This window comes from Sinohyriopsis cumingii, chromosome 17 (genome assembly GCF_028554795.1).
Source record: "Sinohyriopsis cumingii isolate HCF-2022 chromosome 17, ASM2855479v2, whole genome shotgun sequence".
In the NCBI taxonomy this organism is placed as follows: domain Eukaryota; kingdom Metazoa; phylum Mollusca; class Bivalvia; order Unionida; family Unionidae; genus Sinohyriopsis; species Sinohyriopsis cumingii.
In genome coordinates, this window is record NC_142977.1 from 94,228,528 (window position 1) to 94,255,390 (window position 26,863).

Consider the following 26,863-nt stretch of genomic DNA (forward strand, 5'->3'; position numbering starts at 1 on the left):
AGGCAAGCCTGGTCAGTTATCAAACGCATGACCCTTGGATTACAAATCCAATGCTCTATCAACGAAGCTAATGTGCTCCCAAAAGAAGTCTCTTAACAACATCCTCAATTTCAACATGACCATCCTTTCAGGAGGAGTAGTGATACCAAAATTTTCAAGAAGGCCACTATGGTAGCTATACTGGATGTCTCATACATATAAATAAAAAGAGTTTTGTCTTTGTTTTTAAGAAAAATATTTTATTTTAAAAAGAAAACTGGTACAAGCAACTCCAATATTTAAGAACAGATGGCATCACAAAATTATCCAGACCAAGCCCACCTGAATATGCAACAATTATAGAATACAACTGGTTTGCTTTCAAACTATCCTTAGAAACCATGTGAAATGTTGGTAGGGGGGCTTTTTTCTCTGTCACAAATAATTGTAAAAATGCTAATCAACTCCTCTAAGGTAATTTTTAAAAAATAACTGGAGTTTAAATCAGTACATTATAATAAATACTAAATTGATGTCAGTTTTTGTTACAAATATCCAGTTCGGGTTATGTCTGTCATAGTTATCCACCACTGCTAGCAACTACTAGTATATGGACTGATTATTTATGGTGGGTGTCATTGTTAATAAAAAACAACATTGTCTTGAAGCATATCAACAAATGTCACAAACACAGTCTAAATGTTGGTAGACAAAGAAATATTCCAAATGGACGCAGATCACACTGCTTTCAGTAAGTGTTATAGAAACATTACACATGGAGGCAGATCACACTGTTTTCTTTTCTTCTTCATCCTTTGTGTTGGACATGAGGTAAAGGCCATCATCAATCACAAAACTGAAAAAGATAAAGAGGTAGGGCTCATATTAAAATGTTTGTTTCCCCTATACCAACTAATCCAAAGAAAAATCATCCCGACTCATGCCATTATTTAATGATGGGCAAATATCAAATAAATCCTCAATATATTGTTTACCAAAATATGTAAATTAAAAATCCACTTTCAAGCACAATTTATTCATACCCAAATGCTGAAATGTTTTGTTACTGTTAATGCATAGTCACCTAGTGTAAAAATACTGAGTGCCTTACCTCCCTTGACGAAGGCTCTCTTGACTGCCATGTGCAATCTGATTCAATAAGAATCTCCAACATAATGGAGATCTGACAGGCACCAATACAAGGTCATGCTCTGTTGACCTTTTAATTCACTAATGAAATTACATCTTTCACATTTATGAAAGTGAAAAGCTTCATCTGAAACGCATCTTTTTCAATGATAACTCTGCCCTGACACAAAATTCAATTCTTTAACTGGTAGGTTACTCATAATCAGTAGACAAGGGATTTTAAAAAGTTGGCAGAAAATGAATTTTTATTGGTGCACGTCATATCTATTTATAATTAATCTGATTGCTGCAATGTGTGACAGCATTGAAGAATAAACAGACAATCCATTACTAAAGACATATATTGTATGTGTGTGATTTTGATTTTTAACATAGCTTTAACAATTTTTTAGTCATTGCTACTACGTCTGCAGTGTGGTAGCTTATAGTGATGTCTAGCACTGGGGCATTATGCCACAGACATGTAGCGTGATGATGTCCCACCTAGTTACATTATCCTGACACCAGGCTGACCAGTCCTCACTCTCACCTCATAATGCTGAGCGCCTAGCGAGGCAGCTGTTAGTATCAATTTTTTTTTAGTCTTTGGTATGACTCGACTGGGTACAAACACATGACCTCCTGCATCAAAGGCAGACACTCTAACCACTAGGCCACCAGAGTGGTCCAAACACCTGTTTTGACAGATTGGTATTATGAATCCTAATAACAACTTTTTTTAAGCCACATTGCAAGAAACTTGAGCAAGAACAGGAAAAAACTTGTATTTTTTTCTTTTTCTTTTTCATAATGTTTGCAGAAATAATGGTGCAGAAAATACTGATCAACCAATAATACAGTCAGTTTTAATGAAAGTGTCATGAAGAGGTTTGCAAGTACTGCAAACTCAGGTTTTGTTTTAAGCTTGGTACAGGTGAACAAATTACAAATTACAAATCCTTCAAAACATTGAGTTGGGTTTTAAAAAGAGATACCTTGAGATGATTCAGGTAATGACAGAAAAAGAGAAGAAGAAAAAAAAACAAAAGGAAAGAAAGGAAAGAAAAATAACAAGCACTCAACCATAAGGGTAAAGGATTTAAAATAAAATTCAATTTTCCTTTTCTTCTGCCTTATGTAATAACAATTAAGAGATATACAAAATGGCATATATTAAGCAGAACATGGTGAAAAACTACTGACTGAAATTCATTATGTTATTTTGCTTTGGTCTGGTGTTTTAGGGCACAGAAATGCAAATAATTTATTTAGTGACAAGGCAAGTGGAGTAAGAGCCTTGCCAAGGATACACCATGGTAGTTGGTCTGGGCTGATTTGATCTCAGGATTTTGAACCTGCACCCTTTCAGTTGTAATGATGGCATGCTAACAAGTGAGCCACCATGATTTTCTTATTTAAGGTGTTATTCTCATTTTACCGTCCCATTTACAGCAGTTTATTCTAGAAGAGTTATGGTTAACAAATTTCATTTCTCTATGACTAACAAAAGTTTAGAAAATACACTCTGTAAATGCCAAGATTAAACTGATGCACTACAAAATATTATCATACTTTTTCCAAATAATGCACATCCATATTTTAGAAAATTAAAAATTATTTTATCATTCAATGACTAAATGTGCAAATGTGTCATGTCTGGTTAGTGATGGTAATCAGTCAGAACTTCATATTAGATAATCGGCTTCACTTAACCAACTGATAATCGATTATAATCGGTTATTAAGGGCAAATTTTAATATTTGTTTATTATAGTTATATCTTTGATCAAGAGTTCAAAATGTTAATAAATGTACAGAAATAATCTCTTTTAATGACATGTATACTTTAATCAGATAATCTATTGTGTTGTGTGTTATTTTTGTTCTACATCTGTGTTAAATGAAAGCAACTTTTTATGGCTGATCAGTCTTATGCAAATGAAATACTGTTGCAATCCCCCAAAATCCTTTTATTCATGTGACGTGTCTATAATTTAAAGTATAGAAGGACACGGTTTTCTTGTTTGTCATTATTGAAAAATGCTACAAAGGATTTTACATTTAAAATGAAACAAATTATCAAAATTTGTTTAAATTTATTAACTCAACAATTTAACAGCTTAGTCATGTAATCATGACAATGTTTTCCTAATTATGAACTTTTGCACCTATGAATTGTCCAATGGTTTTATATTTGTAGCTGTGAAGGGAATTAATAATTCAAATCAACTTTTGTGGCTTGGAGTTTTACTAAACTTTGTACTTTGCATACAACTAAAAAGAAGTAGTCTCCCTTTACACACAATCAATTATGGAGTTTCACAATCGATTTTCTTATTGGTTTGCTCAACCAAATGATGATCATTTATAAACGATAATCGGAACACTATATGTGGTACCATCAGTCAATTCAATTTCTTCCATTCACTAAAATACCTTTTTATGTTAATTTTTTTAAATAGATCTCTAACACTTGCTGTCTCATTTTTCTATAGAAAAACCAAGAGAAGTGTGTGTGGGGTGGGTGGGATGTAACACCTGCTTCACTTTAGTGAATTTAACAGTGTTATGCTAAATAATTTGTGAATGATGTAACAGATTTATATGGGACCAATCAACATGGAGTTTACAAGTTCTGAAGATTCAAAAATTAGATTTTTAAAGTCTTCCAAATCTGACTTTTAAAAAAGGTTTCTGCAGCAAGTATTTATTCCTACCTTGTATGAGTCCATTTCCATCAATGGTAATATAAACTCAATTGCCATGAAGCAGTGAAGAAAAAGTAATAAAATGTACCTATCCATTGATATGGTAATAAAACTGTGAATCAGGATATTACTACGATGTCTGCAGGTGACATCAAGTACTGGGGCAAAATGCTGCAGACATGTAGCATGATGCCCCACCCAGTCACATTATCCTGACACAAGGCCAACAAGTCCTAACACTAACCTCTTAATGCTGAGTGCCAAGCAAGGCACTTATTAGAATCATTTTTGTAAGTCTTTGGTATGACTTGGCCAGGGATAAAACACACGACCTCCCACATCTGAGGTGGACACTCTAACCACTAGGCCACCGGAGCGGTGTACCATCCATTCAGGAGTAGTGATAATGAGATTTTCAAGTTGGATGATGTGTTGGCCATATTGGATGTGCAAGCAGCATCATTTTCATCTAGGATCAACCATATCAGGTCATAAATGTGTGTGTAAAGTTTGATCACAATCCTTCAGGTAGTTCAGGAGGAGTAACTATAACAAATCTGTGCTAAAAGATTGATGGACAGAACATGTACCACACAGTACTCTTTTGGCCTATGATCAACAGAGCTAAAAATGGAAAAGAAAAAAAAGATCAACATCTGCATTTTAAAAATGTATGAACTGACATGATCAAGGCTTGATGCCACATCATAATATTTTGGGAGGGGTTGAGGGAAGGGGTGAGAATGGGGCATGAGAATTTAACAAAGGAAAGTGTTTCTCATATTATCTATAATATTACATCCTTACCTGTACCAGAGTAGTGCAAGTGGTGCTGTCCCAGCATGCCACAATGAATGGGCATCAAAGATCCACCAGAGTGGAGGAAAATCAAGCACCTCTAACAGCAGCAAAAGATTTATGCTCAAAATTGACACCACACATTTCCATATGTAGATCTTCTCTCGATTACATAGACACCAGGCTAACCAACCAAGTAAATTAATGAGACCTGAAAGAAACAACAGCATATTTAATGTTTTGTTGCTAACTGTTTTCATTATGCAGCATTATGATAAATTTAAATAAATATATCCAGCAAGCAGACTTTTTGTTCTTCATTGTCTAATTCATGATCTTATGAGTATACTTGTAACCTAAAATTCTTAATTCACTATATCGAAGAAGTAAGCCTACACTATACCTAAACAATAAGCTGTCCAATTCCCATTACAATCAAAAGAAAGCAGTATAAAAAAAGCTGCCTAATATATGTACATAAGTTAATGTGTATAGAAGAAACATTTGTCTTCACAGAAAATAAGACAGATGTCAAAATTTGTGATAATCTAATTGTAAAAGCATTTGTTAATTAACAAAGAATTAACGCGTTTTCTATAGATGCTGCTGTGTTAAACTCTGAGTGCAAGATTGAGGTTGTTCCACAATGCTTTGTCCCATGTCCCCCAAATACTGATCCTTTACAACCAAGATGCATCCTTTTTGGTTCATTATTTATCCTGAAAACAAATATGTCCCTTAAAAAAAAAATTGCCTTCAGAATTGAGGAACAGTATGATCATGTATTTGCCCAAGGAACAGTGTGACACTCAATTTGCCAAGGAACAGTGACACTGTATTTGCCCAAGGAAAATAGTGACCACGTATTTGCCCAAGGAAAAGGGTGACACTGTATTTGCCCAAAGAAAAGAGTGACCATGTATTTGCCAAGGAAAAGAGTGACCATGTATTTGCCTAAGGAAAAAGTGACCATGTATTTGCCTAAGGAAAAGAGTGACCATGTATTTGCCCAAGGAAAAGAGTGACCACGTATTTGCCCAAGGAACAGTGACCATGTATTTGCCTAAGGAAAAGAGTGACCATGTATTTGCCTAAGGCATCATATGCTACACATTTATGCTGCAATAAAAAGTATGAATCTAAAATTCATTCAGATGTTTACAATAGTAATTTTAGATACAAAGAAACCATTTTCCCATTGCCTACCAAAAACTGGACTTAAAATTAAGCCATCCTTTGAAATGAGCCAAACAAATATCACCAATGAGTAATATAAACTGCAGCTTATTTTCAAGCTTTCAGGGCATTCATGCTTGAAAATGTGCATTCCTGAATAAAATCCAAACCAGATACAATTATGCAAGTCTATATTTTCTCTTCTTTTATTCTTTTTAATTCCTTAGCAGTGACCTCATTCATCGCAGATATTCCAGAGAACCTCCAATACACCAAAATCTGTCAACAAAATATCTTCTTTTATGTTTAAGAACCCAAATGCAGTAAAATAAATTCTCTGTTATGGTCTTTGACCTGATATCATGATTAAAAAGATTACTGACCTCATCTTAGATACTGGCAAGATATACCTACATGCAATGTTTGGTTTAATCCATAATTAATTCGTTTAAAGTGATGTTATCATTCAAGATATTCTTCAGATATATGCATAAAATGGGTTTTAAAAATCCATTCATACTGGTTGGTGTTACCATGCTCATAAACTGTCAGAGATAAAAACCTGAACTAAGGAACTTTGATGTTACAATCAATGATAGAGTGCTAACTATCAACTTAATCATTAAAAATGAAAAACAAGATTTAGATTTTTAATGTAGCCTTAACAATTTAAGCCATATTGCTATGACATTTGTACTATGACAGTTTAGTGATGTCAAGCACTAGAGCATCATGTCCCACCCAGTCATATTATCCTGACAACAGGCTAACCAGTCCTAATACTAACCTCTTAGTGTTGATTGCCAAGCGAGACATCTGCTAGTACCAATATTACAAGCCTTTGGTTTAAAAAATTCTTTTGCATCATATGTAAAATTCACTGTGTTTTAAAGCTTGAAGAAGTACAAAAATGTAAACAGTCACCTATGACTTGCATGGATATGGTGTTGGTCAGGTGTTCACCATTTTCATTCAAGACCCACTACATACAGTAAAAGGCTTCGAGTGACAACCTTATGCCGATGCTACAATTCATTGCAGACAAGTAGTGATAACAGGATTTTCTAGATGCGCACCATTTTCATTCAAGACCAATTACAGATTATTTTTAAGGTATTTTAACGAAAGCCAAAGCTGATACAAGAATATGTTCAAGAGAAGAAGCCACATGAAGAGTTTTACGATGGCTCTAAAGGTATCCATTTTGGAGTTTAAATCAGCATTATTTAAATCAGGACCAACTACAGTGAAAACCATGTTAATATAACCATCTGTTCAGCAGCCATAAGATTTTATGGCTGACATTCATTGTTATGTATGTCAATAGTCATTGTTATGTATGTCAATAGTCATTGTTATGTATGTCAATAGTCATTGTGGTGTATGTCAAAAGTCATTGTGGTGTATGTCAATAGTCATTGTGGTGTATGTCAATAGTCACTGTGGTGTATGTCAATAGTCATTGTTATGTATGTCAATAGTCATTGTGGTGTATGTCAAAAGTCATTGTGGTGTATGTCAATAGTCATTGTGGTGTATGTCAATAGTCATTGTGGTGTATGTCAATAGTCATTGTGGTGTATGTCAATCAGTGTATGCATTCACTGAAGCAGAAATGTGAGTTAAGACATAGTCAATACTTGACCATTATAGAGATGCAAGGTACAAATGAATGCTGATAGACTTGCATTTTCTCATTTTTCACATGGTCCATAAGCGAAAACCAAAATAAATAGTTTATTCATTCATACCTTTATATTATGGAAAAATATGATAGTGGTCGTCACTTGTGAACCACCTCATTTTTATTAATGGCAGTACAGACGCAATAAAAAGTCTTTTGGTGAAAACCCCATGTCAGTATGACTTTCCATTTAGTAGCAAGATTGTGTGCCATGGTGACTGTGTTTAGACAAGCATAATTTTCATTCAGAGCTAACTAGAAATCATTAAAAAGTCATCGGGTGGAAATGCCATGTTGATATGACTGTTCATTTAGAAGAAGCAGCAATAACAAAAATTTACAAGATGGTGGTCACACTGGATGTAAGACCAGCACCAATTTTATTTAGAAACAACAAGACATTGTAGAAAGTCTTTTAGTGAAAATCAAAAGACAAATTAACTTCCAATCCAGTTGGAAAAGCAATAAGATTTGTTATGATGGCTGCTGTGGTGGCTATATTGGATATCAAATCAGCACAATTTTTTTAAGACCAAGTGAAAAAGTCTTCTGGTGAAACTCCTGTTCAAGGGACTTTTTATATTAAATTGGAGTAGCTATTACAAGATCTTCAACATGGTCACTCGGGCAGCCCTATTAGCTAACTGGGCAACATCATTTTCTTTTAGGACCAACTAGACATTGCAAGAAGTTTTCAGGCAAAAATCCCATGCTGACTTTCCATTTGAAGGAGTAGCAAGAAAGGTTTTCAAGATGGCTGCTGTGGGAGCAACAGTGTATGTCAGATTGGCACCATTTTTAATTAGGACCAACTAGATGAGTTTCAGGTTGGCTGTGGTGACCATATTATGAGATGTCAGATCATCAACATTTCCAGAACCAACTAGATATTGTAAGAAGTCTTTTTGTGTAAACCCCATGTTGATAATATAATCTATTCAGGAGGACTTGCAAAAATAAAAGTGTGTGTGTGTATGTGTGTGTGTGTGTGTGTGTGTGTGTCAAGTTTCATGACAGTCCTCAAGTAGCTGAAGAAGAATAGTGAAATAGTGATAAAAGGCAGACAGCCTCATATCAGACACTGGATGATGAACCAGAGGCGATCCCATAAACTCTTCTGGTCTATGACCAGCAGAGCCAGAAAAATTTAAGTAATGTGTTTGTCTTTACTTTCTTAGCATCCAAGTATAAACAAAAATTTGTCAAGTTGCAAGCTTGTATCAAACAAATGTTGGTATAAATGAAATACTGGAAGACTAGAGAATGTTATCTCTTTTGCTCACCTGTCACCACATTTACTTGCATGTTGTATCCATAGTCAAACTTGACCAATGCCATGTAGATTGTGTGTTGAACAAACAGGCTCAGCAGAAGCAGTCCTAGACACAATGGCTTCCACCATTTGTCTGTTCCAAATACCCTGACAATCAGAAAAAAGTACCTGATTGATCCCTGAAGCAAAATGGCTTCTTGATAATTTTCATAAATCCTTACTTTTCAACCAAGGACTTCCCCATACAAAATTTATCTGTATTTTACATGACAATAGGCCAAAGTTTTGCCTGAGTTCACTCACCTGGCAGACCATAAGTAAAAATCAAATACAAAGCAGTTCTCTGTCAACTTAAGATAAATTCATCATGAGCTATTTAGAATAACATTTTTAAAAGATTTTTGATAATAAAAATCAAATTTGATTGAAATTCATTGGTAGTTCATAACATACTGTTTTAAGCTGATGCCATTCTTTACAAATGGCAGCCAATATCATGGTTCTCCCCAGGATTTTCCAAAGACATTAAGCCAGTCTATACAATGCAGTCTGTACCCATTCTCATCAAAGACATGATTCGTCTTCTACAAATCTATTAGCCTTTTATTATAAAAAAATTCATCTTCAATTGTTTAGAGTAATTAATTTTAAAGGTATATTCTAATCAAGATCAACAATTAAAGGAAACAAACTAAGATTGTTCAGTATTATAAAACAAAGCAGAATCAATGTCTTTTAATGCCTTGATTTTTAACCTCTTTTCAAAATTATTTATTTTCCTATTCTCCCATTAACAGTATTCAAATCCTTAACGATTGTAGCTCACTGACCATGATTTGACTCTTTTCAATAAAGTCATTGTTGGGATTGTTTTTAACAACTTTTAGACACATTTTTATTATATATATATATATATATCATTGATTTTAATTACACACCCTAATTTTAGTAAATTCTGGGGCTACAGGATCTAAAGGTTATTTTAGTTTTCTTGTCTGGTATTAGTTTATATGCATAATATTTCTCAGTAATGTGGTAAAGATATAAATGTGTATTCTAAAAATAAATGAACCATAAAAAGTGATAATTTCCTCTATATATTTCAATGTCTGATGTAATTATGACATTATTTTGAACAAAACTTGATGTGTTTTTTTAAATTACAAACTTATTTTTATTCAGATGGCATGGTATCTGATTTGGAAAGAAAATTGGCATAGCAGTAAAACTACCAAACTGAAAATAGATTACTTGACAAATTCTAATACCCTGTAATTGACACCCAAAACCAACTGCAAGGTTCTTCACTTATCAATTATCATCTCTGCACATCTTTCAATGAACAATATTTTAATTAGACTTCTTGCTTAAGTAGGTCTCTTGAGATTTATATAAATTAAAAGACTCTTGTTATTAAAATCAATGGTTGTTGTGAGATTTTGGGGCTGTCACATACTGGAATTAATTACTGAAGCATGATGTCCCAGCAACCTATAAAGACATGGGGAGGATACTGCCAGGCCCATCAACCTATAAAGACATGGGGAGAACACTGCCAAGCCAAACAAGCTATAAATGCCTAGGAAGAACATTGCCAGTCACCAAAACCTATAATGGACTTCTTAGAACAATGACACCCAAAGCAACAACCTATAACAGCTTGAAGAGAACTGTGCCAGGCCCAACAACTTAAAAATGCCTGGAAAAAACAACATTCATAGTTTATGACACATCAGCCCATCAGCAAAAGCTTATAAGACATTGATGATGGGATGCCCTCTATCTGTTACCAAAGAACTATACCCACCAACTTGATTAAATTGGTTCAATCTACTTGAAGAAATCATTGTTTTTTGTGTGGTTTTTTTTGTCACCTGAGTGTTATGAAAACCATCTTTGATCTTAGGAAATATTCCAGAAACCAGCTCAGAAATCTATTCTTGTCTTCATCCTTTGGTTTGTTTGGCTAGAAATCACTCATTTTTGGTAAAGCATGTTCTAACAAACATTACTATTAAGAATATATCAAATTTGGCTCAGCTATGCATGAAAAGAAGTCAAAAATAGGTTATTTTATCTGACTGGTATGAAAATCATACTGTTGTTAAAGAATCCATTCCAATTATTTTTGAAAATGTCCTGAAAAACATTCCTAACATGTCTGATCCCAATAAACACAAATTTTTTGATAGTCGTTTTTCCAGCCAGTTACTTAAGTATGTCTTATGTTTAAACAAAAATCCTACCAAGTTAAATCAAAATGGTTGGGGACAAAAATCCCTACTAAGTTAAATCAAAATGGCTGGGGACAAAAATCCCTACCAAGTTAAATCAAAATGGTTGGGGACAAAAATCCCTACCAGGTTAAATCAAAGTGGTTTGGGACAAAAATCCCTACCAAGTTAAATCAAAATGGTTGGGGACAAAAATCCCTACCAAGTTAAATCAAAATGGTTTGGGACAAAAATCCCTACCAGGTTAAATCAAAATGGTTGGGGACAAAAATTCCTACCAGGTTAAATCAAAATGGTTTGGGACAAAAATCCCTACCAAGTTAAATCAAAATGGTTTGGGAGTTCAAGAGAAGTAAAGAGTCACTGATATTAATAGACCAATGTCAAAAGCATAGCAGACAATGGATACATGACACGCATAAGGCCATATCAAACACTAACAGGGTTTACAGTCATGTGACAATGGATACATGACAAGCATTGGGCCATACCAAACACTAACAGGGTTTACAGTCATGTGACAATGGATACATGACAAACCGAGGGACAAACCAAACACTAACAGGGTTTACAGTCATGTGACAATGGATACATGACAAGCATAGGGCCATACCAAACACTAACAGGGTTTACGGTCATGTGACAATGGATACATGACAAGCATAGGGCCATACCAAACACTAACAGGGTTTACAGTCATGTGACAATGGATACATGACAAGCATAGGGCCATACCAAACACTAACAGGGTTTACAGTCATGTGACAATGGATACATGACAAGCATAGGGCCATACCAATCACTAACAGGGTTTACAGTCATGTGACAATGGATACATGACAAGCATAGGGCCATATCAAACACTAACAGGGTTTACAGTCATGTGACAATGGATGCATGACAAGCATAGGGCCATACCAAACACTAACAGGGTTTAGTCATGTGCCAATGGATACATGACAAGCAACGGGCCATACCAAACACTAACAGGGTTTACAGTCATGTGACAATGGATACATGACAAGCATAGGGCCATACCAAACACTAACAGGGTTTACAGTCATGTGACAATGGATACATTACAAGCATAGGGCCATATCAAACACTAACAGGGTTTACAGTCATGTGACAATGGATACATGACAAGCAATGGGCCATACCACACTAACAGGGTTTACAGTCATGTGACAATGGATACATGACAAGCATAGGGCCATACCAAACACTAACAGGGTTTACAGTCATGTGACAATGGATACATGACAAGCAACGGGCCATACCACACTAACAGGGTTTACAGTCATGTGAGCTACAAATGACATCAAGTTTAAATATGCACAAATTTAAGGTGATTAATTATGTTCTCGGTTTGAACTGTGACATTAAATACAGTAAATTCGAAGAAAAAATATATACATAAGATGACTAGAAGGAGTTATCCTTTATATGATGGGATTATAATGCAATTTAAAAATAAAGAGTTACAAATGATGCTGCAGTGTAAAAGAAACTGTGTGGCCATAATTCTCAAGATAAATGGCAAGAAATAAATGTCTTAATTAACCACAAACTTGAATCTGTACAGCTACAAGTATACCAAATGGCATTAGAATATGTTGTAACATTCCCAAGAAATGATGAGTCTATAACAGGCAACTTACAGTGAGACATTTAAAACAAAGATAATCAAAGAACAAGGCCCATAACTTTGTGAAAGAATTAAGAGAAAAAGACAAAATCATAAAAGGCACCTAAATATCTATTAGACAATGATCACACCAAATTACCTCAAGATTATGGATATGCTGAATGTGTCCTGTGTCATGCTGATTACAAGCAACTGCCAAAGTAAAGATATGGAACTGAATGACAAGACATAACTCAAATATCAAATAACGCCAAAAAGCCAAAAAGCTCAAAAAGTCACATCAACACCTATCAGACATTGTTCACACCAAAATTTCATTAAGATACACTGAACAGCTCCCAAGCTAAACTATCAACAAGAAAAGGGCTGTAACTCTGTCAAAAAAGGAGTTGCAAAGATGAAATGTATGAAAGGAATATGTTAATGTACCCGTCAGTTTATCTACCACATGGAATGGATTAATGACAAAGAATTGCTGAGCTAAACTGAATAGATAAACTGACTGACAAGTTGATATCATAAGGGTTCGTGCATTTATATGTAGGGCCCATCAATTAGAGAGACTATTGATGGAGATTTTTCCCATCACACATAACAACGTAATTTCAAAACAAAATAATGAGGTGTCAGAGATAAAAGAGCATAACAACATACCAGCTACCTTAAATCAAGTATGATAAATTAACATAATGTTCATACCATGACCTTCCAAGTGGGGTCAAAAACAAAATCCCAACCACATTCCATCCAATATTGCATTCTTTAATTTTATACAATTTAGTAAAACAAAACCTTTACAACTAAAGATCTAAAAAACTCTGAGGAAACAATTTCATGAATAAATGTTATAACGAGTTGTATAAAACATATCCTTTATGCAGTTAAAAATTAGGTCAAAATTACTTAAAGGTCACCCTTTTCTGAATGAATTATCATATTCAAATGTTTAAATAAAATACTCACCTGCAACATAGGATGAAAACATTGTACAAGATGATGGAAAAGGCACAGAAATAGTCCATCATCTGTAATAAAAATTACTATTGAAAGGTATCTCAAGAACATACATAAATAGTATGTACATATGTGCCCATCAGTATATGTACTTATGCATATGTGTGCCTGACCGTCATCTGTGACTAGAGGGTAGGTTTTGGCTACCATCACTTTTGTCATGTTTTAAAAAGATGCTTGGATTTAAGTTCATGGCCTCACCTTGTTTTTGAATTAATGGATTTTTCCGTTTGAGATTATCAGATTTCCAGAAAATACTATTGCATCACAGGTCAGGTGATGGTATGTATATAAAGAAAACTAGGTATACAATTATTTATTATTATTTTAAAATTAGTCTGTTGAAATATTTTTAGTTGTGTTCAGACATAATTTGAGGTGTGTGTGCGTGACTGTGATTTGGATTTTTAACATAGCTTTAAAAATTGTTCATTCATATTGCCACAATGTCTGCAGTGTGACAATTCGTAGTGAAATCTGGCACTGGGGGCATCATGTAGCAGACATGTAACATGATGTCCCACCCAGTCACATTATCCTGTCACCAGTCTGACCAGTCCTAACACTAACCTCTTAATGCTGAGTGCCAAGCAAGGCAGCTGCTTGTACCATTTTTATAAGTCTTTGGTATGACTCAAATAGGGTTTGAGCTCTTCATCTCCCGCATCAGAGGCAGATGCTCTAACCACTTGGACCAATGGAGCAGTCACAATTTGAGATGAATCATTTCTTGAAATAACTAACTGGAATTACAAAAATGCTACTTTGGGATTAGTGAGGTTTCATTCAAAGACATTCTAAACTATATTAATGTGGTAAATCAAAACTATGATATATATGTTTCATGGCTGAAGAAAGGCCAATTTTTGGTATATTCCAAACAATGCTTCACTTCTTGGGGAATACATTTCTTTTTCCTTGAGAGTGAAGACATTTGTTTACTAACTGTAGCCTAATTACATAACATATTAATCCAGAAGCTGTGATGCTGAAGGTTTAAAATCACACTAAATGGAACAAATTTACTCAAATTTATCCAAATCCGATGCTGTAGAATGTCTATGTTGCAGGAACAAGCATTCAAACAAGTATATCTCGGTGTGAACAGTTCTTCTAATTAGTGGTGGCATTGCACGCACGGAAAAATATAAAATGAAGAAAATATCTATAAAGTACGATTATAATTATTTTTCAATATCTCATAATTTCTAAACCCATCTATTCTAAAAGTATCCGACATTGTTTGCTGTTGAAATAGCCTATAATTAAAAAAAAAAAAAGATAAACTGGGATTTACTTAACCTAGTTCTCTACCCATTCTGTAAGCAACCGTAGTCCTACAACGTAAGACATAGCACATGTTTTTGTTTTAACGCTATGTCTTACTACCTAAATAATGGTCTTATATAGCGTGTTCTGATGTCGGTTGACATCGGAACAAGTAGTCAAAGTTTCAGGAATATCTCACACACTTGGCAGCCACTCTTCCGCTAAATTATGTGTAATTAATGTACTTACTGTGCTGTCTTTATCCTGGTGGAATCAAAATATGACACTAGCAAATGGACACATTTTCATGTTCTGATGACATACATTTGAGTTTGTTGCAATGCGACGGTAGTCGAGGTATGCCGCAGTAAGTTCAAGTAGGTTAATGTGGGGGATATGTTTCTTGAATGAAACGAAACGTTGCTTACAGTTTCAATAAGCATAATATATTTTTTTTTATTTTGTCACTTTCCAGCCAACTGAAATGTAGGCCAATGAAACTTGAAAACAGGTCCATTTCTTTTGTGAGAATCTGAATTTATTACAGAAAAGACATCAGGGTAAGTAAAGTCTGACAAAAACATTATAACTTTACTTTGTAGAAAAGTGTCGTTATTGGTTGCCAGTTGTGTGTGGTATTCCTGAAAATTTGACTTTCGTTACACTGTTAGTCAACATCACAATATACTACACAGCGCCATTAATTAGGCAGTAAGAAACCATCACCTCCCAGAACAAAATTATCGGGTGATGTGTCTTACGCTGTATGACTAGTATGACAGGGGACCAGTCTAGGATCATGTGTCTTCAATGAACTGACTTACATGTTCAGTGATTTCACCCAGTTTCAACCTTGGTTTCAGGCAAAGAATTATTCATAGGTATATCTAACAACACTTACCAATATATAATAATCTCATCTTAATCAAATTCTTTGAATAAGTTGTCTTCTTTCAGTGTTTACAAGAATTTACAGTTGCTATGCATATGCACCATTTTATTGAAATTTAATTCTAGTTAGGTCCCAGTTTTCTTCCCAACTATTTGTAAAACTTCTCTTACAAATATAGTTTACAATATGTTAAAATGCACGCTACAGGGCAAACTCTACCAACTGGATGTAGTTTTTCTAATACTGCGGGACAGCTATAGCCCCACTACTGATATTACAAATATCACTTAATGGGATAAAGGATACTTTATTCCTGATTTAAGCCACTTGAGAATTTTTTATTTTTTTTCATGTGGCATAAATCTGCGACTTGCTACCAAGAGGTTGAAATTCATACCAAAAATCATGATGGTTAGCAGCTCTATAGTGATAAATAGAATTATTAATTCCATATATTAACATTAGTCTAAGTGGAATCAATTTAAGGCATGTTTCAGTTAATATTTGCGAGGATTTATTTATTTAAATTATTCATTAGAGTTACAAAGTACTCACTTATACTTTTTGGACAAAATCACTCTTTTGGGATTATTGTAAATTCATTCAAGGGCATTTTGGATTACATAATTGTGATACATCAAGACTGTTACCACATCATCACTATTCAAGGTTATTGGTATATTTGCACATTCAAGGTTGGAATTCATTTAGAACACCAATGAAATTCATTTGGAATACTCTATACTTTTTGACCTGTGATAGAATTTTTAGGATTAGTTGCGATTTAATTCACAATGCTAAAGTTCTTAAATTTTCACTTTGTATACAATGGAAATAAATTATTTGTAGAAATTTACTTTATTGGTTTTTTTAAAAACTTTTCTGTTACTTAGTTTAACCCTTTACCTCATACAAGCGTCTTTGGACGCCTCTACTCCATTCGCATGGAAGTGCCTTTTGACGCCTCTACAAGATTCGCATGGAAGCGCCTTTTGATGCCTGCTGTAAACATCAGCCATTTTGAGCTAGTTTTCATAGCGCCACCTTTGGGGAAAACCCCCCTATTAGATATTACATTCATTTCTGCAAATGACAATTATGTCAGATCATGTGGTTGCTATTCATGCCCTGGTCGATATCTGCTATTTAAAGTAACTGGGTCATAATCTCCAGTCTCCAAAATGGCAGCCGCAGATTTCATTCAGTACGTACGAAGTTTTCACGATTAGAATAACAACCACGAAAGATTCAATAAATTAGGTAAAGTCTCTGATATTGATGTAGGCAGCAATTAGGTTTTATAAATTATCAAATTCAGATGACTTAGTGATATAGACGCACACGAAAACCTTGTAAATTTCGAGTATCGGAAATGGCAGCTACGGTTGGTCACGCGGCCTCACTGACATGACAGTGAATGAGTTCTCTCAAGATTTTGAAGCACATAAAAAAATTCTTCTGTGAAAAATAATTACACAGCTATAACAATCGGACATTACTCTTAAATTTTTCCACATATAATATATGTGTACCAAAAATGTAAAATGGTTAAAATTGTTGTTAAACTTAACATACACTAAATTGTTTAACAGTTCATAGGCAGGATTTCATTCAGTACTTACGAAGTTTTCACGATTAGAATCACAACCACGAAAGATTCAATAACTTTGGTAAAGGCTCTGATATTTATGTAAGCAGCAATTAGTTTTTATTGATTATCAAATTCAGATGACTTAGTGATGTAGACGCAGACGAAAAACGTGTAAATTTTGAGTATGGGAAATGGCAGCTACAGGCGGTCACGCAGCCTCAATGACATGACGGTGAACAAGTTCTCTCTCGATTTTAAAGCACATAAAATATTCTTCTGTGAGAAATAATTACACAGCTATAACAATCGGACTTTACTCTTAAATTGTTCCACATATAACAGATGTCTACCTAAAATGTAAAATGGTTAAAATTGCTGTTAAACGTAACATACACTACATTGCTTAACAGTTCACAGGCAGGCTATGCGTATGCCGTTGACTAGGTAACATGTGTTCTATTTATAGCGAGCTGCACTTTGTCACTGTGCTCCATGAGGTAAAGGGTTAAGACCACAGACTCATACAAACAGGACACTTTAATTGCTAATTTGACAGAAAATAAACTAAAATTAATCATTATACAATGCATAATTAGTAATAATTCAGAAAAGATTAAAGAAGTTCATGGAATATGGTTAGATTACTAATGAGCTCAAACAGCATAGAACAATTAACATTACTTGGATTTTTTCTGCAGAATCAATTCAGCTTCAATATTTGAAGTTTATAAAGATGAATTATACTATGTGTGACCAGAAGTAATTTGCAAAGGATTAAAGATATTAATGGAATACGGTCAGTATGTCATTACAAAAGAGTCAAGTGGCATACAATGGGTCAGTCTGGATTCAATATTTAAAGCTTGTATAAATACCTAAGCACTTGTTACCTCCCAATGTTCAAATGCCAAAATCTATACAGCCCACCAAATTATCAAACAAAATTCAGCAATGGATGGAAACAGGAATGTCAGTGGTTGGAATAAAGTTTGAAGGGATATAAATGTGCATTCTGCCCAGTTGTGCAGTTGGTTTTAAGAAGAGCTTCATAAATTTGACCTAGAAAGTGCAAATCTTAAGCAATTCTGGAAGGCAGTCATCAACCTGAATCAATCCACAGGCAAGAAACAATATAAACTTCATAGCAGATTCAGAAGAGAACATTTTCTATTCTGAGGAAAATTCAGGATTGAACCTGGATCCAAACCACTCTAGCGGCCTAGAGGTTAGAGTGCCCAACTCAGATGTGGGAGGTCGGGGGTTCAAACCCCAACCAAGTCATACCAAAGACTTATAAAAATGGTACTAACAGCTGCCTCGCTAGGCGCTCAGCATTAAGACGTTAGTTTTAGGACTGGTCAGCCTGGTGTCAGGATAATGTGACTGGGTGGGACATCATGCTACATGTATGTGGCATGATGCCCCAATGCTAGACATCACTATAAGCTGGCACACTGCAGACATGGTAACGATATGACTGAAAAATTGTTAAAGCTACTTTAAAACTTCAAATCACACACATACACCTGGATCCAATAACAATACATATTCTCTAAAGTGTGGCCGTCTACAAAGAAAGGCTAAATAAAACTGCTTGTGGTACATAAAAGGAGAGTAAGAAAGGCAACAAGTTACGGTGAAAGGAATGATCTCATGAGATGATGTGCACATTTAAACACTACACCATATATTCTTGTGGTGGGGTATAAAAATAACTAACAGGATCATTCAAACTGAACTACCTAAAAGGGACCATTAAGGTGCAAAAATAAATAATAACCATTTTGCACCATGTTACCAAACAGCAAGTACAAAGTCTTGCACTCTGAAAGTATGGAGACAGAAAACTGAATAAATCTGTTCAAGAGCTCTCACAGATGAATTAAAAGAACACACATTCCTACTTACCTCCGTGAATGCTGTATCCTTGGAATGAAAGATAGTCGACCAGAACCAAGCATTGCCTGCAAGCTGATGAATTAAATAAGGATTAGATATCCAAATCAACCACACAATAAACAATACATCCATTATTGTTTAGTACTGCCCTATTGACTGAAAACTGAGGCAAAATTCCCAATTTTTCAACACTTAATACTTTCTTTGACAAATCTGTATTGAAGACTTTTATTATTTGTATCAAACAAATCATGTATGGCTGCATTAAAACGATTACTGCAAGGTTTATTTCAAATTTCTGGCAATATTTCATTTTTAATATGGTTATCTGAATTGATCTTCCTTGATGCCAAAAATAAAAGTGCCATTTGCCAAAACTTTCTATTTTTTCCCATAACTTTAAATGACTGAATTAAATCTAAACAATAAACCATTCAGCAATAATAACTTTAAAATCCTGCATGTAACTGACGTGCAGAGTGGCCCCAAATCACTTGTACAAGACAAGCTGTTGTAAAAACTAGAAATGTCTTCATGGAACATGAATGCCCAAAAACAGTGACATGACCTAAACAGGGTTCCTGCAATCTTTAAGAATCTAATTCCATGACTTTTCCAAGACCATTTTACCGGTGTCAAGAGTACCTACTACATAAATTTACGACCTCTAATACTTACCAAACATGTAAAATTAACACCAAAACATATTTTACAGCTGCCCTTGGGCACACTTCATTCTATTCGATAGATCATTCTCTTTTGAGTGCCATAAGTACAATGATTCTGAAAAGCATTAAGATCCCTGGATGTTATCTGCTGTGAAGATTAGGGGAACCTACTCTAGAAAATCCATTATCGAAGTTAGATAGGTTGGTAAAACTTCTGTGTTGGCAAATGAAAAAGCAAAGTAACCAAATTCCATGACTTTTCCAAAATTTGGAATGACTTATTTAAAATTTAAAAACTCTTCAAAGCCAATGAAATGCTTTTCTGTAATTTACAAACTTTTCCAGGATTTCCATGACCGCAGGAAGCTTGCTAAATGTAAAATTTAACCAAGGTGTAATGGATGGATGGATGGGCAGATGGATGGACAATGGTAACACTGTATGCCCTTACTAATGTCATGGTGAGGCATAAAAATATTTACTCCCCTAATGATTAAACAAATATAAAATCAGAGATATACGAGAATAAATTAAATGTAGCTGTGTTTCAGTCTTGACAAGAAAATGGAAACAAATACTAGGAAATTTCAATTTATGTGACTTTATAATTGATGTCAAAAGTAAGTTTCATAACATTACAACAAACATTGATGAAAAACTCAAGTTTTTTTTTTTAAAGCAGTGATAAGGGACATAACTCACCAAAGCCATGCCATGCCAGACATAGTACAATGGAGTAGTGGATCGAACCAAAGACCTGTATCTAAAGATCATCAGATGACTGAGCAAATTCAAAATGGAGAAACACGTAGAGGCAGGCTCTTGAATTCCAAATAACCTTACAAAAGGCCACTGAAACATAAAAAACCTCAACTAATTACAAACTTTAAACACCCATATATTCCTGCTTATAAGTTGAGTTCAAAAGCAAACAACATAGACCCTGAGCTGCTGGTACATAATGTAATGGTCCATGTTATTAGTTCTACTAATTGCTCCTAACAAACTGCACAGACTCAGATCTACCGGTGCATTATGTGACAGAAAATCTGGATCTGTGAGTTTGCAGTTTGACTTGATTCGTAAGTAAATATATATGGCATGTTAATGCAGACTCATACCTGCATTATTTTTTTCATTCACTCCCTCTGTTTCATTTCTCATATGCAGCCCTGCCCTTCAAGGAATAGATCTAAATTCAAAAGCTATTATTTATGTCTACAAAGTACAATAAATGATATCCTAAGTTGTAACATCTCTTTTTATAACAAAGTATTAAATGACACATGCACAAAAAATAAGTGAAAGTACAGACATCAAAGCATCTGGGAAATTCCCTACAAAATTTAGCAACAAAAAAGAATGAACAAATATAAAAAGTACCATGGCAAAAAGTTAGAAAAGGATAACTTGCTGAAAAAATAATGTTTACTGCCAGATTGCCACAGATCTTATTAAAGGCAACAGTCTTCAGAGAGATTCTAAATCAATGAAATTTCTTTTTAGGAAATTTAATTTTTCATGACCATGAAAAAGAATACTTTACTACAGAAAGAAAAAAAAAATTCAGAGTAAAATATGTTTATTTGATAATACTCGACTGATCCTAACACATTATAATATACCTACAAATCCTGCCAAGTTACAAGAGATACTATGGTAACCATGTCTTTTGACTACAGTGCAAGCCCACTATGACCAAACGGATTTTTAAAATGAGGGAAAAAGTAAAATATACAAGTCTGAAATAACAAAAGCAGTACCAATATCAGGTTTCTACCTAATATAAGTTTGGTATGAGAGTTTTTAAAAACATGAATATCTGGGATGGATGTGGGTGAAGCAGTGACAAATATGGGTAACTAGGTCAGCATCATGACAAACCTGGGTAACTGGGTCATATGTAATGCTGTTTCAGCACCATTTAGTTCTGGTATGGTCTGGGGGAAGGGGCTGTTCTTGGTAATAGTTAGCCAATCATATGCTGTATGTAAGGAAAGTGGGATTATGATTGTACATATACACACAGAGATAGATACAAGAAAATAGTAGAGATATATAGTGCACATAATCAGAAGAACAAGAAAAGAAACCAGATACAAGTTTGAGATATGAAATGGTAATGTAACAGAGATAGGATACCTAGCAGACATAATGGAGTGACAGATAGTGTAAACTTGGAGAGGTGGACAGAACTTCAAAGTATGTGTATTAGATACAAACAGTAACACACAAAAATACTTAGTGTTTTTAATAAGATACCACTGGTCTCCCCTTATCTAATGGGTCCCAAAATTTAATATACATGTATATTTCTCATACACGAAGAAACAAATCTTAAAAGTATGAAAAATAACATCGTAAAAGTTTATTCAGGGATCATCCTCAGCTTTGCCAATGTCACAAATTGTAATTTTTTTCCTTATTGGCTACAAAGTATACCATCTGGCAATTTTGTTGTCTTTTGTGACATTGCCGGTTTTTAAACCTAAATATACAATCTTGGGTTTGAAGTGGAGAAATTCTTAGGAAGAAAGCCGCAAACTTGATATAAAATGCACTGGAATCTAACTATTGTTACATAAACAAATTCTTTATTCATTCTGACAAAACCATTTTAACAGCATATTGTTATATCATAGTCCACTTTTTCTGACACCTGGCCTGAGTACTGTATGCTGTGAGATCTCCACATTTTTGTTGTTGTTGACTTTTCAGGTAGTGAATACCACCTGGATGAGGAACTAATTCATAACAGATCTTTCAGATGAAAGATTATTGGCCACTTGCTAGCAATTAAGATTTTAACATATTTAAACTGACCATGTATGTGGATGGTAAGTAAAATTACTCAGCTTTTCAATTAAATCCTTCAGAACTCTCACAAACTTTAGTAATCCCTGTCAGAACAGAACACCTGTGTATCCATCATCTGTTGATTTTTTTTAAAATTTCTGATGCATGTACGGCAGGCAGCATCATGCTGCTACCAGAAATTTGTTAAAAATTTGTTGGTCTATCCAATAGTCATGCTACCGAGACTAGCTACAATTGACCAACTTCACTGAAGGCAGGAACATTAACTGCTATGATCAACCAAATGATGGCTAATTGTTTTTTTTTTTTTTAAATGTACCCAGAAAAATAGTTTTGCTGAAACTTCAAAGAAAACTGATTACCTTTGAAGCACCATTCATTCTGTATAAATACTAAGCAAATGAAAAAAAAATCAGTCTCAATATTCTACAATTATTTGATGTTGCCACCCTAATAAATGGACATTTGTTTGGTCTTCCAAAGCTGTCCTTTGGCAGTGACCTCAATAACAGTAGACACATGCAACCTTCATCAAAGAAAGCTGAACATAATCTTCAATAAAAATAAAGAACCTTTCATCAAAGAAAGTCAGCATTAAACATAAAATAAAATCAATGGAATCTGATGGATCATTGCATTATCCCAAGTGACTGTAACACATTTATTGTGCTGTGAAAGTTTCCTGTTTACAGGAAAAAGGTTTATGCTTAAGGTCACTACCAATGGTGGCATGAATCGTGAATTAAATTTCCTGTCTTTTGAAACCAGATATCTGTCAAATTAACTGAAGATGGGATATCTTGCAAAGATGTTAAACTTTTTAATTTGTTCACGTTTTAATTTCCCTATGAATAGCCTCATCCCCTGGGTAGCCTCAGCAAGATAATAACTGTCTCCAGCTGACTAAAATCTAGGCCAATTTAAGTACATGTACATATAGCAAGTAAACAACTATAGCCATGTGCTACTAGCAACAATATTGTATTGAATTGTTTAGTGACAATTGAATGTAGTTCAAATGAGGACTACCAATCCTTTTATATAAGGGATATTTGGTTTCTAACGAGATGTGACTGATACGTGAATTTTATAACTTATGATATATACTCATTCATGGATTTTTTATATACATGTGCAGTAGGTAATGGATTATGGATTGTACTACACAAATGTAAGTTATCAATATACAAGTGTATTTCAGACTAATTTGTCTTCATTTATTCAAAAGTATATTTTCGTGCCTGCTTTCATTACCATTCCACCCACCCATGAAACTGCCATTTTTAGGTAAAGGCATCATTTCTTCAGTTAAGTGACTTGGCTGGTTATAGCATGGTTTGGTATATAACACAGTCAGGTTGTATGGAAACCAACCACTGTGTTATAGCGCGGTCACACTGTAGTTTTAGCAGCATAAGTGCTAAAAGGTCATCTGCTTGTGAAAACAAAAGTTAGACAATTATTCAGCCTTTGGATAGAGCTATTGGTGATAAATCCCATCAATTCTTAGTTACTACTAGAGCAGTTTTGCATGCTCTTCTAGGGACGAAACTGCAGGGAGGAATTTGGCAGGTGTGCCAACTTTATAATTGAGTAGATAAATAAATTAAAAAATTCTGAGCATGGAAATTTCATACATTATTGTGGTTATGTATGTGATAAAGAAATGTGGGGGTCTGAATATGATCAAAGTTATGACCCAGTTGATGGGTTAATGTCAACTGCATATATGAAAAATATTGTTTCTTAATGCTTAGTAAGTGTATATATAGTTATATGTTGAAACTAAATAATTCCCAAGTTATGATGAAGGGGCTATGTCCATGAAGAGTACGGATAGACCAGGAAATTACCATATATACTCACATATAAGCCGAATAATTAAGGAGAAAATAAACGCCTGGAAGAAGAGGGGTCAGCTTATCAGCAGGCCAATGTCTAAACTTGACAGTTTTTAGGTCTTTTTGATGACTACTGCAATGGCTGTAAATCTTGGGACACAAAAAAATAATTTTTTCCATATCCTAAGACATAGGCATGTAAAAATTATAACTTTCAGTAACCCGACAATTATTAAACTGTTATAAAAGTACTATGTGAGAAAGCTTGTCAGTAGCTTCTCGTGGGTCGGTGGTTCTTTCTGGGGGTTTTCCCGGGTTCTTGCTCCACCATTAATACTGGCCGCCATGTATAGCCTATCATGTGCTGAAAAATGGCGTTAAACCCTACAACAACAACAACAACAACAATAAAGTACTATGATTGTTTTTGTTATTATTTTGCATGTGCATATTTACTGATTTCTCCAACATGAAATTAAATAAAGGTAAATATAGACTTCATAATTCACAGGCTGGTTGAGTTTACCTGGGCGACCAGCTGAACTATAATCTACAATACTTACACACTGCAAAGCATCACTTAAATCCTTATTTATTCCCAAACATATTAGATGCAGATTTTACTTTATTCATTGATTCGACCAAATTGCATTCTTCCAGATAACATTTCAGCTAGACCTTAATAGCTGTTTCATTTACGCTGAATCACGCGCTCACAAGTTCCTCATTTTCAATGATATAAGCAATCCTACAAATTGAGGTAATATTTTTAAAAAGGTAAAATAATTTACATGTTCACGAAAAGTGGTAATAATAAAGGCTAAAATTCTCATACAGAAGACCAAGATCAACATCAATCAATTTTAGTTTTGTGTTCTGGCTGAACAAACATCATAACTTTCCACACAATGGAAAACTTGATGTTTTGGTGTCTCCTATGTTGATAGTCGGCGAATTTGTCTGTCGTTTTGCAACAGCAGTACAGGCCAGTTTATCGTTAAAACCCTGAAACTAGCTTGTGTTAAGAGGGAATTTTGACCGGCAACTATACCAGTACATTGATGTATAATTGCCTTTTATTCCATAATATTAGCACGATTACCATAGTTTTGTAAAACAGGGTGTAAGGCATACCTATGAATGTTTCAAAAGCCAAGTAGGGATATTGAAGAAAAGACAGATTGGGACCTAAAATCACAAGGTTTTTTGTGGTTATTTTAAAGCCTTGTTTTCACTAAATATTGATCGATCTTCCTGGTCCAATATGCGTGAAATTCGCAAAATGACTCACAGTTTCTCCCTGTGACGCGTCATATTTTCCCCCCGTATTGTCCTATTTTCATATTCTGGTCAGCTGTGGTCAAACTGCACAGTAGCTAAAGATTAGTCTTAAAAAAAAAGAACAAGCAAGAAAACCAGCGTGACTAATTAAAAGTTAATCCTTATTGATGCAACTATTTTGTGAAAACGTCTGGCCCTCCATCGTAATTCAAAGAAACCACGTTCTACACTATTGTATGTTATGCAAGCATCAGCAATTGATTGGCAATAAAGGATACCCAATTTTGTTGAATGCAAGGTACCTAAATAGGCAGCCTCATAGGAACCGTACATGTGGCAACTATTTTGCCCTCGTTATATATCCAACCTTATTCCCTTATTGTCAACTTGTAAAGCATTTAGTATTGTTTACTATATAACATGTACTGTATTCTGAATTAGTTTTTTGAGTACACATTTGCTGCTTGGCATGTATTTTCATTCCTTCTTTTAATTTAATGATGGTAATTAACATTGGTATATACGGTATAAAAATAACAGGTGTTCACGTGTGTAAGTTTCTTTCGTGGGAATGGCACTATAGCATATGGAGTTAAAATATTCGTAGTGATCATTCTTGGGACTGAAATTAACTGTGGACGATTTTACTTTTGTGGGTTTTTTCCTTCTGGTTTATTTTTGTATTGTTGTAGAGGTAAAAAAATCATTAATTTACGTAAATAATCTTTAAACTTGACATTTTATTTAGTGAAGAAGCAACTTCTTTCTAGTAAAGTAATTATTTCGTCACAACAATAATTCACAGGTGATACAACAGAACATGTAGGACTTTTCTTGTTTAGAAGAAATGAAAATCGAAGACATAATGTAATAAGCGTAAGTTCTATGTAAAAATCGGAAGATATTATGAAATCAGGAGGTAGATGTGGAGCGACCACAAAAATCGGGAGGTTTTTTCCCTCTT

At 34.4% G+C, this 26,863-nt stretch overlaps 1 protein-coding gene across 7 annotated transcripts in view; it reads right to left on the reverse strand.

Moving 5' to 3' along the window:
* Positions 1 to 211: 211 nt before the first annotated feature.
* Positions 212 to 26,863, reverse strand: part of LOC149779450 (GPI-specific phospholipase A2-like PGAP3) — a 43,514-nt gene continuing 16,862 nt past the window's right edge. For all 7 annotated transcript variants that reach the window (XM_089940127.1, XM_089940128.1, XM_089940124.1 and 4 more), the window contains 6 exons: positions 20,663 to 20,812; positions 19,302 to 19,364; positions 13,591 to 13,652; positions 8,756 to 8,892; positions 4,622 to 4,823; positions 212 to 835 (listed from right to left, as the gene is read on the reverse strand). In XM_089940127.1, the coding sequence (XP_089796253.1) occupies positions 766 to 835; positions 4,622 to 4,823; positions 8,756 to 8,892; positions 13,591 to 13,652; positions 19,302 to 19,364; positions 20,663 to 20,812 (684 nt within the window). In that variant the 3' untranslated portion in view covers positions 212 to 765. The remainder of the gene's footprint in view (positions 836 to 4,621; positions 4,824 to 8,755; positions 8,893 to 13,590; positions 13,653 to 19,301; positions 19,365 to 20,662; positions 20,813 to 26,863) is intronic.